This window comes from Pezoporus flaviventris, unplaced genomic scaffold, assembly GCF_033815535.1.
Source record: "Pezoporus flaviventris isolate CSIRO_AGI_PZ_B2104156 unplaced genomic scaffold, CSIRO_AGI_Pfla_v1 ptg000013l, whole genome shotgun sequence".
In the NCBI taxonomy this organism is placed as follows: domain Eukaryota; kingdom Metazoa; phylum Chordata; class Aves; order Psittaciformes; family Psittacidae; genus Pezoporus; species Pezoporus flaviventris.
In genome coordinates this window covers 12,529,833-12,546,080 of record NW_026892561.1, presented here as the reverse complement: position 1 = coordinate 12,546,080, position 16,248 = coordinate 12,529,833, and the positions used below count along the sequence as shown (strand labels likewise).

Sequence of the window (16,248 nt, the reverse complement as noted above, 5' to 3'; positions counted from 1 at the left end):
AAGAAAAATAAAAAATAATTCAACTATACAGCCTGTCCCATATCATAGATGGGACAGAGTAACTTTATCTTGTTCTACCCTAATAGATGACTTACTCTATCAGCCATCTGACTCTTTTAGATGAGTATGAAAAAGCTCTTACTATAGCTGCATATGAAAAAGCAATTCAAAGAAAACATCTTTAGCTGCCAGTGAATGTGTAAAACCTAAGGCAGAACAATATTCTGCAGATAATACCCACTCAAGTATAGCTGTGAGGCTGAAGAACCATATTTAAAGTTTTAGTGGGGAAAACCCTGCTCAGAGACCTGACTGTTCAGCTGAGCAGCATTTTTAGATGAGACTGCTTTATGGCCCTATGAATTCTTTCCCAGTGTTACTTCTTTTCAATTGCTTTGGGTATACACCTCTTCTAAACAGGACATGTACAGAAGAGATACCTTTAAGAGTCGAATGCATTTTTGTAACTTCAGCAACACAGCTGTCTTATGCAAGATGTTCATGAAATAAAATACCACAAGACTTCCTTGGTCAATACTGGATTGCATACAACCTTCTCAGTGTTCTCTAGATAGGAGACTATTTTTGGAAACCTATCACCATACTGTAAGTCAGAAAGAGGTTTAAAATATTTCTGTCTTACCTCATAAATGAAAGACATCAGGGTTTAGCTGCTGAAGAGAAAAAAAATAAAAAGCTGTATAACAAATATTTTATTTTGAGAATATCTTTAAACAAAATATTTACTGTCTGATGTTACAAAGTGTAATCTATCTACAGCACAGCAGCAGTCACGGCACATCTTCAGTGATAGCTAAATTACAGGCTGCTTTGGCACTGCCATAGTTTTTCCTGCTAAACTGGAAAACAGTCACTGTCCTCCTCATGTTGGATTAGCTACAAACATAGGAAGAAAGATGCATCCTACTTGATGTGCTCCTGTAGAGTTTTAATGTTTGTATCCGCAGACAGATACTGTTCAGTATCATTATCATTCATTAGGAGTCTCAGATAATCCGTAGTTCGAAGCAGTTGTTGTATTTCTGGCCACCAGCAATTGGCAGATAGCTGTCCCTTACAAGTGAAATTTTCTTCTATTTGTGTCCATTTCTCGTCGCTGAAATTCAAAAGAAAAGTTACCAACGAGCAAATTCATGCAACAGGATACAAACAAGGATGACCAGTTTATAGTGGGGTAGGCAGTGAAATCTGTCACAACTATACTATAGTTCATCGAATCCTTAATAGTCACCTTTTCAAGACTAACAAGGGAAAAGAATTAAGAGATTAATAGTTTAGAACTAACAAACATGCAGCAGTTCTCTGTCCATTACAGTAGACAAAGTGTCTTTAAAACAAACAAGCTTATCCATTTCAGGGACTACACCAGGAGGATTAACTTCTGGAATAGCTTGGACACTCACTTCTAAGTTTTGCCCATGAACTGTAATGCCATGGTAGAAATTAGTGGAAAAGTAATTTATCACTGCCTAGAGTAATACTTCCATTTTTGAAGATGTACTGATGTCAGTGTTAATTTCCACTCACTATTAAGAAGTGATACTTACTAAGTAGCTTAATCATTTTTACATTATGATCCTTGTACTCAACCTTGAACAAAACCAGGTCTAGTCAAGTTTACCAGGCTTCCAGTAATAGCTTATACCAGGAGAGCATTTTTCACATTTGCTTATATGGTGTATGTTAAAAAAACTGCACTCTGCAAGTAAGTAGTCATGCTACATTGATATTCATCATCTTTGCTATTTTTATTTTTTACTCGCTATATTGCTTCTACTTTGCGTATTTCTCAAAATATACCTCTAAATACTTCAGTTAAACATGTACTGAGAACTGCATTTATACTGCTTTTTTAGGCTCAGATTTGTGGTTACACTTCATGTCAGATTTAGCCTCCCTCCCCAAGCAGGACTACTTCACTAGACATACCTTATGAATCCATTCATATTCACCAAATTTGGAATCAAAGGTTCCTTTTTGAAGAGACCTCAGCTTTAATGTAAAACGTGGCCCAAGTTCTTGAATTCCTACTTTCTTCTCACTCTTGAAGATATATCTTGGGGAAATAAAAAATAAAAAAAAAAACTTAAGAAGCAATTTACAAGAACATTTGCCCAGAGGAGCTGTGGCTGCCCCATCCCTGGCAGTGTTCAAGGCCAGGTTGGACAGGGCTTGGACAAACCTGGTCTAGTAGAAGGTGTCCCTGCCTGTGGCAGGCTGTTGGAACTGGATAAGCTCTAAGGTCCCTTCCAACCCAAACCATTCTGTGAATCTGTCTACAAACATTCTCATTTGTGAGTTTTGTGGAAAGCATCACCTGTGGAATCTGAAAAAGATGTAGTCTCGCTGGTTGTGAAATGTAGCTACTTGTCTTCCAATGAACTGAGGATCATGTGGGAAGAGAGAGGCAAACATGCGACCAATAGAATGGCCAAGCCGTGTTGTGAAATTATTCAGGATTACTTCAGGTACGTGTTCTGTGGGCTCTTTCCCTTTTCGCTGAAATGAAAGTAACAGGTAAGAATGCAAAGAACAGATTTAATACAAAAGGATTTTAATATATTATCAAAAAGGAATCTGAAATAAAAGGGGGAAGACAACCATGGCCAGCCTCTCACAACAGGGCTAGTATTATTAAGGCATGTTTTTATATGCCTCAAACAAACTTAAGTTCACATACAAGTAAAGGAGCAACTAGTAACATCAGGATCTTTGGTTCAACAATGTAAATTGAATGAAAAATGACAATCTTACATTTCCTCTCTCCTGCATCTATTTACACTCATGGCAGCATCTGTTACAGCAAATAATGTCCTCTACCTGCCACAGGACTCTTCTCTATATTAACGCCAACTAAGAGTGTATAGGATTCTTATTAAAGAAGAACAGTGAAGTTTAAAAATTACTTATTTCAAAAGAGAAAAAAAAAAAATTTTACTGCAAATTATTTAGGGCTAAGTAAGCAATACTTACTACAGAAGAGGTAACAAGGCTGTAAGAGTAAGAAAAACTAGGTTTACTTTAGGAACTACATCTATTGAAATCTTTTATCCCTTTGTATACTTTTATACACATCCTATTGTGCGTGTACTTGTATACTTCTAGTACACTTTTATACACCCCCCCTATTTGTGTGTATACTATACATTGGGTACTCCCTATTGATGTAAGGTTATCAGCTGCTATTTATTTGCATGACTGTAGGAACACTTGTCAGCCAGTTAAAGAAATTCAGCAAATAACTATGCAAATGGAAGTGTTTTGCTTATGGAAGTAGACTATACTAGTCCTTGGCCTCCTGTCAGCTTACGAAAAACAACGTTTACAAGATCAGCTAAATGGTACAACAGTGCAGGTTTGACAGTTCAAATAGACTGAACATATTTATTAATAAACAACAGACTACCCCTTTGGTTTTTTTTTAAGTTTTATTGGAGTCTCACCTTTATTTCTTTACGCAACCGGACACTACTCATTCTAAAATGAGCAGTTGGGCCATCAGGCAGATGACTTAAAACAAGACCATCTGTTCACCGAGTTAAAAAAAAAGAAGGCTGGTAAAATTCAACATGTAGTTTATAGAAGAACATTAACTGCAAAATGCAGTATTAAAGTACATCCATAATCCATGCCTGATTTACAAGGTTTCATTATATTTTTGAACATAGTTTCATAAACTAGCTGGTGTTCTGAAGGATGTCCATTAAATATTGTTTGTAGCTAACCAGTTACCGTTTATCGCTTCTTCATTTATCAATTAGTAATGTTTTATCTAGTCAGCAAAACTAAAGGGAATTTCCTGGTCAGAAAAACTTGTTAATTAAGCTGTTAAATTTATCCATGCATTACAAACTAAACTAAAAAAGCCAATACACTTTAATAATTTCACATTCCATTAGCCATCAGATACACAAGTTGGCACAGTGATTTATAACAGTAGTTACACTGTAAGCTGCACAGTGAAGAGAAAAAAAGCCAGAATAAAGTAGATCTTTGATGCACACCACAGAATTACTTTCCTTCCCTAACAGGCCCAGGGCTAGTATATCTATTCTAATAAATGCACAAAAGGATACTTGGTATTTTGCGATCTTCATTAATGACTATTAAATCCGTGAAGTCCCTTGCAATACACTGTGGAATAATTCTTTTCAAAGCCAGTCCTCTTCGATAGTAGACATGTGAGTTAGGTATAACAGTAGACAGTTGTTCACAGAATCTCACTGTTCTCTGCAAAACAGGCGAGTTAAATTGCAATGTGGTAATTAGAGCAACAAATTCAAGTATTAGGAGAATGGAGGGTTGCTTGTTCCAACTGGCTGCTGATGGTATGTTACCAGCTTCTCTATAAACATACGAAGACAAGCTATTAAATTACTTTGTTCAGTCAGTGGAAAAGAAAATTACTCGCAATAAAGACTGCAGCACACAAAGGATATTTTGGTTATTTTTAAAGGACTTTTTTTCCCTCCCTTCATCACAGTAAAGCAGGAAAATCCCAAAAGCAAAAAGTTCACATTTCAAAATACAATTTTGAAAATACTATTACATCAGGTAGTATTGTATGACTTCCCAGATAAACTATTTGAGGTGTACTTTCCCTATTTTTAAAACCACTTCTTTTATGGTTCTTACAAAAGTCAGTAATCTTCCAAAGTAGTTATTGCAGGTAATTTGCATACAAAAACATATGCATGAGGTTTGGATTCTGTTATGATGGCACAAGCAGTTCTAGAGAAACTAATAGATTACCTACATATACAAGGTTATTGATGGTCACTACATAAAACAGCACAAAAAAGTCCATGTGAAAGCTAGTATTTTAAAACTTTCATTTCCCAATCATAGGACGAAAACCTTGACATCTTACAACCAGCTGACTGCTTCGAATGATAGAAGTAAAAGATACATACCCCACGAGGTCTGTCTGATGTTGTAATAAGAATTTTGGGAACTGTCTGTCTGTTGAAGTATGGTGCAAATTCATCAGTTGCTTCATCAAAAGCAACCTGGAAGAACAGAAGTCTCATTAACATACCGTATGTGAAATAATTGAAGAGCAATTGTTTGATACGATCTAAATTCTGATTTAGTTAAGAAAAATTTCAATTCTTGAAATTTACTCTATAATTAATCATCACAAGGCATGTAGGGTTTGCATTTGTAAGAACCTAATGTGATGAACACTGGCAGGTTATACTATCAATAACAGTAAATTAAAATTATCTCATAAGATAATGAAAGAATGACATCACCTCTTAAGTGAACCCAGCACATGTAAAAAGTAATGAACACCTTAATGGGAGAGCGGTGAACGTTAAGTTTCATCAGTCTATTTAATGACATTTTGGAAAACAAAGGAGAAAAAAAAAAAAAAAATCACCACCCCAAACAACGTTTAACTTAACAGCACATGCAGAAATTAAGCAGTTACCTCTTCATCATTGGGATCTACAGTTGTTTCATCGTACACTCTCTGATTTTCAATAGTCTTTGGTATGGCTTTTGGAGGGGCCTAAAATAAGTAAGTTCATTAACTTATTACATCCATGTGATTTTTAAGTGTATTGCAAAACCACATCCATACTGCCATGATACAGTGTACACTTCTACACAGAACTAGAAGTATTATTTGTTACATGTCAGCTCTTAAAAAACAAGTTACAATATCACCTTGGTTAAAAACAGGCACTAGTACTGGGACACCAGGGAGCATCACAAAGAGAAGTACTGCTGCCACAGTAACACTGCTTGATTTCAGTCTTATTAAGAAACAGGCTTCCAAAACAAAAAGAGGGGAACTTTCTATCCACTTCTGTGGAAGAAAAAGCTCTACTTTTCAACAGCAATGCATTTTAGCCTTGACATCTACACCTGAACAACTAGTAGCCTATGTTTACCCCATTTACTTGCACTGCTCTTGGGAGATTATGATAATACAGGAACTTACAGCTGTCAACTGTCAAAACACTTTTTGGAAGGAAAGGAAAAGAAGCAAACACCTTGTTAGTGGCTAGGCTTGGAAACAACTCAACAACTGGTCTGGGCAGGGTTTTGGCCAGATCTGACTGTTTTAATTTAGATAAAAATTACTTACTAGAGGGTAATTCTTAACAACATCAACACAGTACAATAGCAATTACATTGGCCAGAAATTACTTTTCAGGAAGGGCCTGCTTTTATGCCCTCATTAGCCTGAAACTCACCCTGCCCGCCCACAGCATCATTTAGCTCAGTACCAACGACATTCCCAAGCTCAGCTGTTTGATACCTCCACTACACAGCACAGTGCCGCTGAAGGCTACCACAGCCAGCAGGCACTGACACCACTTCTCCACTGCAGGCCCCGTCTGACTCGACACTGAAGAACCCCAGCACAAGACTGAGATGAAGAATTATCACAGAGGCGAGCTGGCCCCCCGCCGGCGCGGAGTACCACGTCCCCGCGGCGGGGCGGCCTCACCACGACGCGGGACCCGGAGACCTTACTTTGTCTCCGAGGGCTTCTCGCTCTTTTCTCCGCTTCTTCTTGGCGGCGAGTTTCTCCTACCGAGAGAGGGAGAGCGGTCCGTTAGCCAGACAGGGCCGGGCACCCCCCGCCCTCCCGCCAGGCCGCCGCGAGGGGCCCTCCTCTCCCCACCTTCCTCTGCTGCTGCTTCCATCGAAGGAACATGAAGTGCCGCCGCTGCTTGTTCTTGATCTCGGACACGCTGAAGGTCGGCGGGAAGAGAACCCGCGCCGGGGCCGATGACCCGGCATCCTCGGGCACCGCGCCGCTGCCATCACCCGCCATGCTGCCGCCGGAAAGGCGCTGACCTCTCACCCCTGACTTCTGCCCCGCCCGCTAGGAGAGCACGTCTGCGCCTGCGTTGAGGCCGCTGGCAGGAAGGGCGCTTCTGCTTCTGCGCACGCGCGGAGGGGACAACCTGGCTGCCGGTGGGCGTAGCAGGGGCGGGGCGGTGGTTTTGCCCGGGGGGAAGGTGTTTTGGCGCCGCCGGGCTGGAGCTTTTAACGCTGTTTGGAAACTGCTCCTTTTTACCCCATTGCCGTCATGTTTCGGCCTCGGTGCGTCCAGGAGGTGTGGCTGGGCCTCGGCGGCGGTCGTACAGCGAGTCAGAGAAGGGCCCGGCCCAGTCCCTTGCTGCTGCGACGCGGGGCGGCGGGCTGAGGTACTTGCGCAGCCTGTTGCTTCGCTGCGGTACCCTAAATGGCTGAGCTGGTTGCTCAGCAGGGAGCAAACCTGGAGATAAGATGAGGGGATTGAAAAGAAATTACTACTAAAGTGTAACTTATAATCAGGGGTAACAATACTAAGCTTTGAACAAACATGACACACCGGCGGATTTACATTAATGATAGTAAAAGCATCATGACCCAGCAGTGTTTTCCCATGAGCATACGTTTCGCATTTCACAGTGGGTTAAGCTGTGGGAAGCATCTGTTTGAAAGGAACCCCAGGGGGGGTTTGTGGTGATGCTCCTGAAAATCATTTTTATTCCGTTAAAGCCTGTTAAAACTCAGGTGAAAATACAAGAACCCCTACAGCTAATGAAAGAGATTTAATTGAAGAAAAGCTAGAAATTAGTTTTTCTGTTCCTGATCTGATGTTCCAGCTTAGAGGTGTGCAGGTGTTGCTGCACAGTAAAGGCTACTCTGGTGTATAGAAATTGAGTACTCAGTGATTGGGAGAGTGATGGAAGCTGTGTTGTTAGAGGCATTTTTAATCCCAGACTGCAAAATTCTGAGCCTGAGTGAGATTGACTAGTTCCATGTGTCCCAAGGATTGTCTTAAAGCTTGGAAAACATCTAATTTTATATACAAATACTATTTTGTATTACTAAGTTTCTCTTACCAGACAAGTGAAAAAGAACTCTGTTAATATAAACGCGTGAAGATAGTGGAAAAAGATCTAGAACTTGAGACATTGTCTTAAACAATGTCTGAAACCTACTGCTGTCCTATAAACAAATTTAACTCTGTAGGTTGCTTCTCTACCTACAGGTTATTTCTACTTAACATAGATGTAAATGAAAGATCAAAAGCCTCATTATGCACAATCCCCCGTTTTTCTGGCTTCACTCCCACTTTTGTCAGGAGAAAATATTTCAGCTCTCCTGGGTGCCTTAAGGATAAGTAGTTTCCATGGTAATTAAGGCTTGGGGATTTAGTTGAGAGTGTGTTAACCGAAGACTTTCTGTAACTTTATCTCCCTGGCTGATGCAAATATCTGAGGATGCAAGGGCACCTCCAAAAGTCATTAGCAGAAATGCTCAGTGCTGTACTTAGTAGACCTATTAGGGAGTTCTTTGTAGTTCCAGTTGGCAATGGTGTTTTTGTCGGGATGGTTGCAAACTGATGTGCATCGTAATGCCGTGAAGCTCATTGAAGTAGTTGTGTATTGAAAAAAACACATTCTCTTCCTCCCTCCCAGCAAAAGAGAAGGCAATCTCCTAGTATGATTCAAAGACTTTTCTCCTAAGGTCTCACAGGAGCAAAATAATGATATGCAATAATACAGGAACTTTCTAGGGCAGGGGAGGGGCAATAAAAAGATGCCAGAAGCACATTGTGGACTTCGTAAAAATAAGATCACTAACAAAGTACAATCATAACTTCAATAGAAGGCCCAACTAATAAAGGCATTCATTGCATTAGTTTCATCACAGAGAAGGTTCCAGGGATTTATGCTTATTTTAACTACAAGCTCTGGCTAAAGTCCTACAAGTTCTGCACAAAGTTGTATTTTTTTAAAAAGTCATAGAATCAAAGAAAATCGTAGAATAGTTAGGGTTGGAAAGGGCCTTAAGATCATCTCGTTCAAGCCCCCTGCCATGGGCAGAGACACCTCACACTAAACAGTGCCACCCAAGGCTCTGCCCAACCTGGCCTTGAACACTGCCAGGGATGGAGCATTCACAGCTTCCCTGGGCAACCCATTCCAGTGCCTCACCACCCTTACAGTAAAGAATTTCTTCCTTATATCCAATCTAAACTTCCCCTGTTTAAGTTTGAACCTGTTACCCCTTGTCCTGTCACTACAGTCCCTAATGAAGAGTCCCTCACCAGCATCCTTACACGCCCCCTTCAGATACTGGAAGGCTGCTACGAGGTCTCCCTGCAGCCTTCTCTTCTCCAGGCTGAACAGCCCCAACTTTCTCAGCCTGTCTTCATACAGGAGGTGCTCCAGTCCCCTGATCATCCTCGTGGCCCTCCTCTGCACTTGTTCCAACAGTTCCATGTCCTTTTCATGTTGAGGACACCAGCACTGCACACAATACTCCAAGTGAGGTCTCACGAGAGCAGAATAGAGGGGTGGGATCACCTCCTTCAACCTGCTGGTCATGCTCCTTTTGATGCAGCCCAGGATACGGTTGGCTTTCTGGGCTGTGAGCGCGCACTGAAGCCGGCTCATGTTCAGTTTCTCATCAACCAACACCCCTAAGTCTTTCTTCATGGGGCTGCTCTGAATCTCTTCTCTGCCCAGCCTGTAGCTGTGCCTGGGATTGCCCCAACTCAGGTGTAGGACCTTGCACTTGGCATGGTTAAACTTCATGAGGTTGGCATCAGCCCTCCTCACAAGCGTGTCAAGGTCCCTCTGGATGGCATTCCTTCCCTCCAGCGTATCAACTGAGCCACACAGCTTGGTGTCATCGGCAAACTTGCTGAGGGCGCACTCAATCCCACTGTCCATGTCAGCGACAAAGATGTTGAACAAGACCAGTCGCAACACCGATCCCTGAGGGACACCACTCGTTACTGGTCTCCAGCCGGACATTGAGCCATTGACCGCAACCCTTTGCGTGCGGCCATCCAGCCAGTTCTTTATCCACCGAGTGATCCATCCATCAAATTGATGTCTCTCCAATTTAGAGACAAGGATGTCGTGTGGGACAGTGTCAAATACTTCGCACAAGTCCTGGTAGATGACATCAACAGCTCTGCTGCTGTCTATCAGTTCCATAAACTAATTACAATTAATGCAGCATTACAGGGAAACTGCCTTCTAAAGGAGTTGCCTGGTTAAAAACAAAACAAAACACTCCCCAACACCCCACCCCAAAAAAACCAAACCAACCAACCAACCAACCAAAAAAAAAAAAAAAAACCAAAAAAAAAAAAGAAAAAAAACCCCAAACAAACAGAAAACACCAATAGCTTTGATTCGTGTAAACCAGCAAGTAAGTTCACCAGTGGAGTCAGAACTAAGGAACTTTGAAGGAGACCTTCCTGTACATTACCACTGACTCAGCTGCGGTAGTGGAAGCACCATTTTGGGTTGTGTCAGTGGAGCACCGGGGGCGTTTCTGCTGCTCTCTCATTTTAAACAATTGAAAAATATTTTTGTGCTTAAGTTGAAAGGAGAAAAATTCATCTGGGGAAAGGAAATGGAGTAGGAAAATCTTCATGAAAGATGAGAGAAAAAGGGTAAGGTGCTTCTGGATTCAAGAATTTATTAGAAAGAGAACTGGTTTTCGGCAGGTTTTTTTTGTTTATTGGTTGGGGATTTTTTAGTAATAACCAACATTTTGCTATTTTCCTGTTTTGTTTTTCTTAATTACATTACCTGAAGGGAGAGAAGACATGCTACTTGTCTTCAGGATTCATTACACTGAACAGAATGCCCCAGAAAACACAGTGCTCCAAACCAAGCAAACTCTTGTCTATGTTGGAAGAGAGACAAGACCTACAGGCTTCTTTATTTCTTTCTTCCTACAGAATACTGGTTTTCTCCTGAAAAAATAAAACAAAAGCTGTTGTATGTTTTAAAATGGATTTATTTTAACTGCAGTTATGTTGTTAATATGGCAAAGCAATTTCCCTTGGAATCAGTGTGCCAGAGTTCTTTGTGGTTGTTGTTAAAACAGATAACCATCAATTGGTAATAGTAAATTGAAGATTGCAAGTTTCATGGGCACAGTCTCTGTAATATCTCAATTGTGAGAATTCTTGGTGTGTGAGTAGAGGACTAATTTTCCTCTAGAGCAAATCCCCAAAGTTACACGATTGGAAACAGTATTGTCATGGATCTAAAATTGGTGAGGAGAGGGGAAATGCAAGGAATGTGAGGGCACAAGAAAACACAAGAAAGAAGTGAGATGGCTCAAGATTCCCTCAACGGTTAGCTTTGTTGAGGTCCACGTTTATGGCCCTCAAAACCTTTTGCAACATCCCTAGGCCCTCTGGACTCTGTTGGTGGTGAAGAATATGCCTGAACTGTTGAAGTTAGTGCTACGTACTGATAAGCAAGTGAAGTCAGAGAGGCTCATGCATTTAAACAGGCAGCAAAAGGCAGCATAGAACAGAAATGCAACTTGGAGCCTTGCAGTGTGGGTGCTTGCTGTTGCAGCAGGCACCCTTTGTTCAGCTGCCCAGGAGGCCTAATTGACAGGAGCCAGGACTGAAGTGTATTCTTCTTATTCTTGCATTCACAGCTAGCTCTCCCATCCTTTCATGGTCCTGTGTAGGTAAGTTCTACCCCAAAGGTCTGGCTTTTGTTATGCCTGTAAGCACCTCAGCCTTGAGACTGCAGAGCGGTTAGTACAGCTTTGATTGTGTCAGAGCCTTACTAGGCCCTCAAAATAGATGTTCTCTGCACTCTTGCTTGCAGCCTCTCTCTGTAAGCATCCCCAGGGACTGTCTAACCACATTGACTGTGTAGCGATTAAAAATTAGTGATAGTAGCTTTCCTTAACTGGCAGTTCAAAAGTTATTCACATTTGATACAGAAGACTTTCTAGCCTCTGGAGATTGACACTCAACGTCTTTCCTTTCAGTACAATCAAACCACAGGCCTGCAGGTTTTTCAGAGGTGAGAACTGTGCTCATTCTTCCAACTGAAGCTATTGTTGCATACAGAGTAAGATGCTGAAAACACTAGACCAAATATCCAGTGGTTGGGTCAGTGTCTTAGAGGAAGGACTGTTGGATTCCTAGCTAGGTTTCAATCCTCTCCCTGTAGTTTACTTTAAACAGTTATGCAGCAAAGCAAAAACAAGCTGTAGAGAATGGATTGTAACCAGGTTCAGTCTCCAGGTGTGTGCCTTCATCACTGGGCTGAAGAATCTGATTCCTTTTACACCTCTGTCCTGCTGCTCTCTTGTTTTTTGCCCAGTGAAGAAAAGGTAGTGTGGTCTCACCACCCTGGTGGTGGGAGACACTCCATGTGGCAAGGGAATCTGTTTGAGCCCACATCTGTTTAGCCGAGGAAATAGTTGAACATGGGCCCACCACAGTATGCTGCCATAAAAAAAATGGACACCTATACCATCACCGAGAGAAAGCCTGTGTTATGTTTTGCAGGGAGTCTGGTTCTGTGATGCTTCTCACGTGTTACTGTACCTAGCCATCCAGGATCTCTGCTGTAGAAAAGTCTCTTGTTTATCCAGCTAAAGGCATAATCATGAAGTAAATGCTAAACTGCTTAGCTCTGTCCACACTGAGGCATACCCAAAGCTATTTCTCCAGGGGAACATTATGTAGGGGAGCAAAGTAAAATTACAAGGTGCCTATGCAGGAACTGTGTGGGTAGTTTCCAAGATCATATATTTGGAACTTATGGGCTTGCATTCCTCAGTGGATCTTGTTTACAGCCTTTAATTTCAATATTTTCAGTCACCTAAGGCAATCTCTCCAATGGATAAAATGGGGATCATGCTCAGTAAGGTTGGGTATTATTTAGCATTTCATGATGAAAACTAGACCTTACTATGTTCTCTCAGTGCCTGTCCTCATCCTGTAGCACAAAAATTAATTATTTCATATGCTTTTCTGGGTTACTCTTCTTTTAATATCTGAGCTGTCTACAGACATTAAGGTGCTTATTGGAAAGAGTGTATTATGTCAATTTGCAGATGGGAAAATTAAATTTAAACAAGTTTGTCAAAACAAAATTTATCAAAGGTATCTATGACTTTAGAATGCCCAGTGTAAGACATGCAAAGCTGGATATTGCGAGAATATTTAACGCCATATGTTCAAACCACAACTGTGTTCAATTAGGTTCACAATTAACTTCACCACATTCAGGATCATTCTAGATATCAGATGCCAGATATCTCAAGTTCAGCACCCAGCAAATGAGGATTGCAGACTTACTGTGCATCTCTAAAGTAATTATTGTTAAACTACAGGAGAGTAAGGAGAACAAATGAAATTTTGTTAGTCAGTTTTCATTCTGTAATGCCCTCAGTCTTCAGAATTTCTTTATGATCTCTGTGGTTTTTACAGTTTTTTACAGTGTATAAAGTCCTAGGTTTAAGAAAGACAACAGTGGTAAAAAAAACGCAGGCCCCTCTGAATAGCAGCTTTAATTTATGGAGTATTAATACTCCCTCCCCCAGCAGGTATCACACCAGGACTGAGAGCACACTCTGTTATCTCATCTAGGTCCTTAGTGAGGATATGAAGAGTTGTGGCCCCTGCATGGGTCTCTGAGGAGCACCAGTAGTAACCAGCCATCTTTTTGTTGGACTTTGCACTGCTGATCGACACCCATTGTACTCCACAGGGCAGCTGATTATCCATCCAGCTTGTGTAATATTTTTCCACTCCATATTTCACCAGTTTGACTGTAAGGGTACTGTAGGACACCATTCTGAAGGCCTTCCTGAAGTCAAGGTAAACACCTCTGCTGAGTCAGACTTCCCATCAAAGAGTGGCCCTTGGTAAAGCCACCCTACACCAGCTGTTCTCAATCGCCTTTGTGTCCCTCAGGTGCCTGGAAATGTCTTCCAGGAAGATTTGCTCTACAATCATCCTGGGGATGGAGGTGAGGCTGACAGTCCCTGACTTCTCCATCCTGCCCTCCTTGAAGTTGCAAGCTTAGTGTAACCCTTGTGCTATAACATGCAAAAGGCAGTGATTACTGATGCATTCAAGTGGTCTGTGTCCAAATCTCAGAGTGTGCATGTATGTGCATGTGAGAAAGAAAAAGAAGCAAAGCTTTCAGAAGCCTGAGAGAGAAAAACTTAAATAATCAAAAAATGAAGCAAAGGAGAACATGTAAAAAAAAAAGTATTTTATGTGATATTCTTAAAAAAAATAAGTCTTGCAAATGTATTCTTTAAAAATTATGGAAACCATACCATGGAGACCAGTAACGAGTGATGTCCCTCAGGGATTCGTATTGGGACCGATCTTGTTCAACATCTTTGTTGGTGACATGGACAGTGGGATTGAGTGCACCCTCAGCAAGTTTGCCGATGACACCAAGCTGTGTGGTTTGGTTGATACGCTGGAGGGAAGGAATGCCATCCAGAGGGACCTTGACACGCTTGTGAGGTGGGCTGATGCCAACCTCATGAGGTTTAACCATGCCAAGTGCAAGGTCCTACACCTGGGTCAGAGCAATCCCAGGCACAGCTACAGGTTGGGCAGAGAAGAGATTCAGAGCAGCCCCATGGAGAAAGACTTAGGGGCGTTGGTTGATGAGAAACTGAACGTGAGCCGGCAGCGTGCGCTCACAGCCCGGAAAGCCAACTGTATCCTGGGCTGCATCAAAAGGAGCATGACCAGCAGGTCGAAGGAGGTGATCCTGCCCCTCTACTCTGCTCTTGTGAGACTTCACCTGGAGTATTGTGTGCAGTGCTGGTGTCCTCAACATGAAAAGGACATGGAACTGTTGGAACAAGTCCAGAGGAGGGCCATGAGGAGGATCAGGGGACAGGAGCACCTCCTGTATGAAGACAGGCTGAGAAAGTTTGGGCTGTTCAGCCTGGAGAAGAGAAGGCTGCATGGAGACCTCATAGCAGCCTTCCAGTATCTGAAGGGGGCTATAGGAATGCTGGTGAGAGACTCTTCACTAGGGACTGTAGTGATAGGACAAGGTGTAAGGTGTTAAAACAGGTGAAGTTTAGATTGGATATAAGGAAGAAATTCTTTACTGTGAGGGTGGTGAGGCACTGGAATGGGTTGCCCAGGGAAGTTGTGAATGCTCCATCCCTGGTGGTGTTCAAGGCCAGGTTGGGCAGAGCCTTGGGTGGCACTGTTTAGTGTGAGGTGTCCCTGCCCATGGCAGGGGTGTTGGAACTAGATGATCTTAAGGTTCTTTCCAACCCTAACTATTCTATGATTCTATGATTTTAAATTCCAGTGTCTGCTGCATATAAGTGTCCAGTTTTAAAACTGTTTAAAGTTTAAAAAATTACTTTGCAGCTGCTCTGTGGATGTCGACACAATCTTAACTGCGTAGTTATAACCAACATTACAATAATTTATTTCCACAGGACCTATCAAGATGGCGTAGCTGGCCATTATCCTAATCTGGGCAGATCAGCTTGATGAATACTGGATGCTTAGTTTACTACAAGTCCGTCAGCACTTCTGGTTAGTTATTACATTAAAACTACTAGATAATGCAGTCGTCTGTAAGCCAAAAAAAAAAAATTAGAAAAGATAGTTTGGTAGAGCTTCAGGTGCCTTGTACAGAAAGGTGAAATACTTCCCCATTCTATAAATGAGAAAATTGTAATTTGATTCATTTAGACCTTTTGAGCAGTTTATGCTATAGCTACCCATGGCAAAGTACTGAAGAAGCATCTAGTGCTTCCAACATGGTATTCTGCTGAATCGATGTTGCTGCTTTTGGAGATCACTATCTTTTCCTAAGAATTGTCCTGTAAAAGGGAAGGCAGTCAATGGCAACATTTCATCAGCTTTGTGGGTATGGAAGAACTTGAGTTTCTTGAGGGGTGTGGTCCTCTTTGTAGGAAGTAATGATAGTATCTTTTTGGTGGTGGGAATTACACATCGCTTGGGCTACCTTAATAAAACATTCCTTCATGTACTGAAGGAGAAAGGGTTTATCCAGCATTAGAATATGACTCATTTCTATCCAGATATTTTTCAGAATATGCCACATTGTGCTTTTATTTATTGACTTGCTGTTATTTCATATTAAGTCATACTTGTGCTGTAGTAGAATATTTTCACTGTAATAAATAGAACTTGGTACAGCAAACAATTTTGCTTCTTTTTCTGCTTGCCCTAAGAATTTTCTCCCCGTTCAAAATCATTGCAATGTAATTTGTAGTTGTTACTATAGAAACAAGGTAACTAATTTGTTACAGAATAAAATACCTGAAATGAAACTGTTGTTCCCCTTGCCTATCACTTTTAACTCTATGGTATCAACACACATTATCAACAATTAAGGAAAGTATATTGCTGAAATAGACTTCTATTTTAATTCATTTCAGTGTCTGGCTATATTAATCTTTAGCTCTTAG

General features: G+C 41.4%; 1 protein-coding gene across 1 annotated transcript; it reads right to left on the bottom strand.

Annotated features, from left to right (window-relative positions):
* Positions 1 to 703: 703 nt before the first annotated feature.
* Positions 704 to 6,831, bottom strand: RPF1 (ribosome production factor 1 homolog). Its single transcript, XM_061451631.1, has 9 exons — positions 6,662 to 6,831; positions 6,511 to 6,567; positions 5,456 to 5,536; positions 4,935 to 5,030; positions 4,098 to 4,251; positions 3,465 to 3,547; positions 2,339 to 2,520; positions 1,951 to 2,077; positions 704 to 1,117 (listed from the first exon to the last, which is right to left on the bottom strand). The coding sequence occupies exons 1-9, from the start codon at positions 6,812 to 6,814 to the stop codon at positions 1,076 to 1,078; spliced, it is 975 nt and encodes a 324-aa protein (XP_061307615.1). The 5' UTR covers positions 6,815 to 6,831; the 3' UTR covers positions 704 to 1,075.
* Positions 6,832 to 16,248: the final 9,417 nt, after the last annotated feature.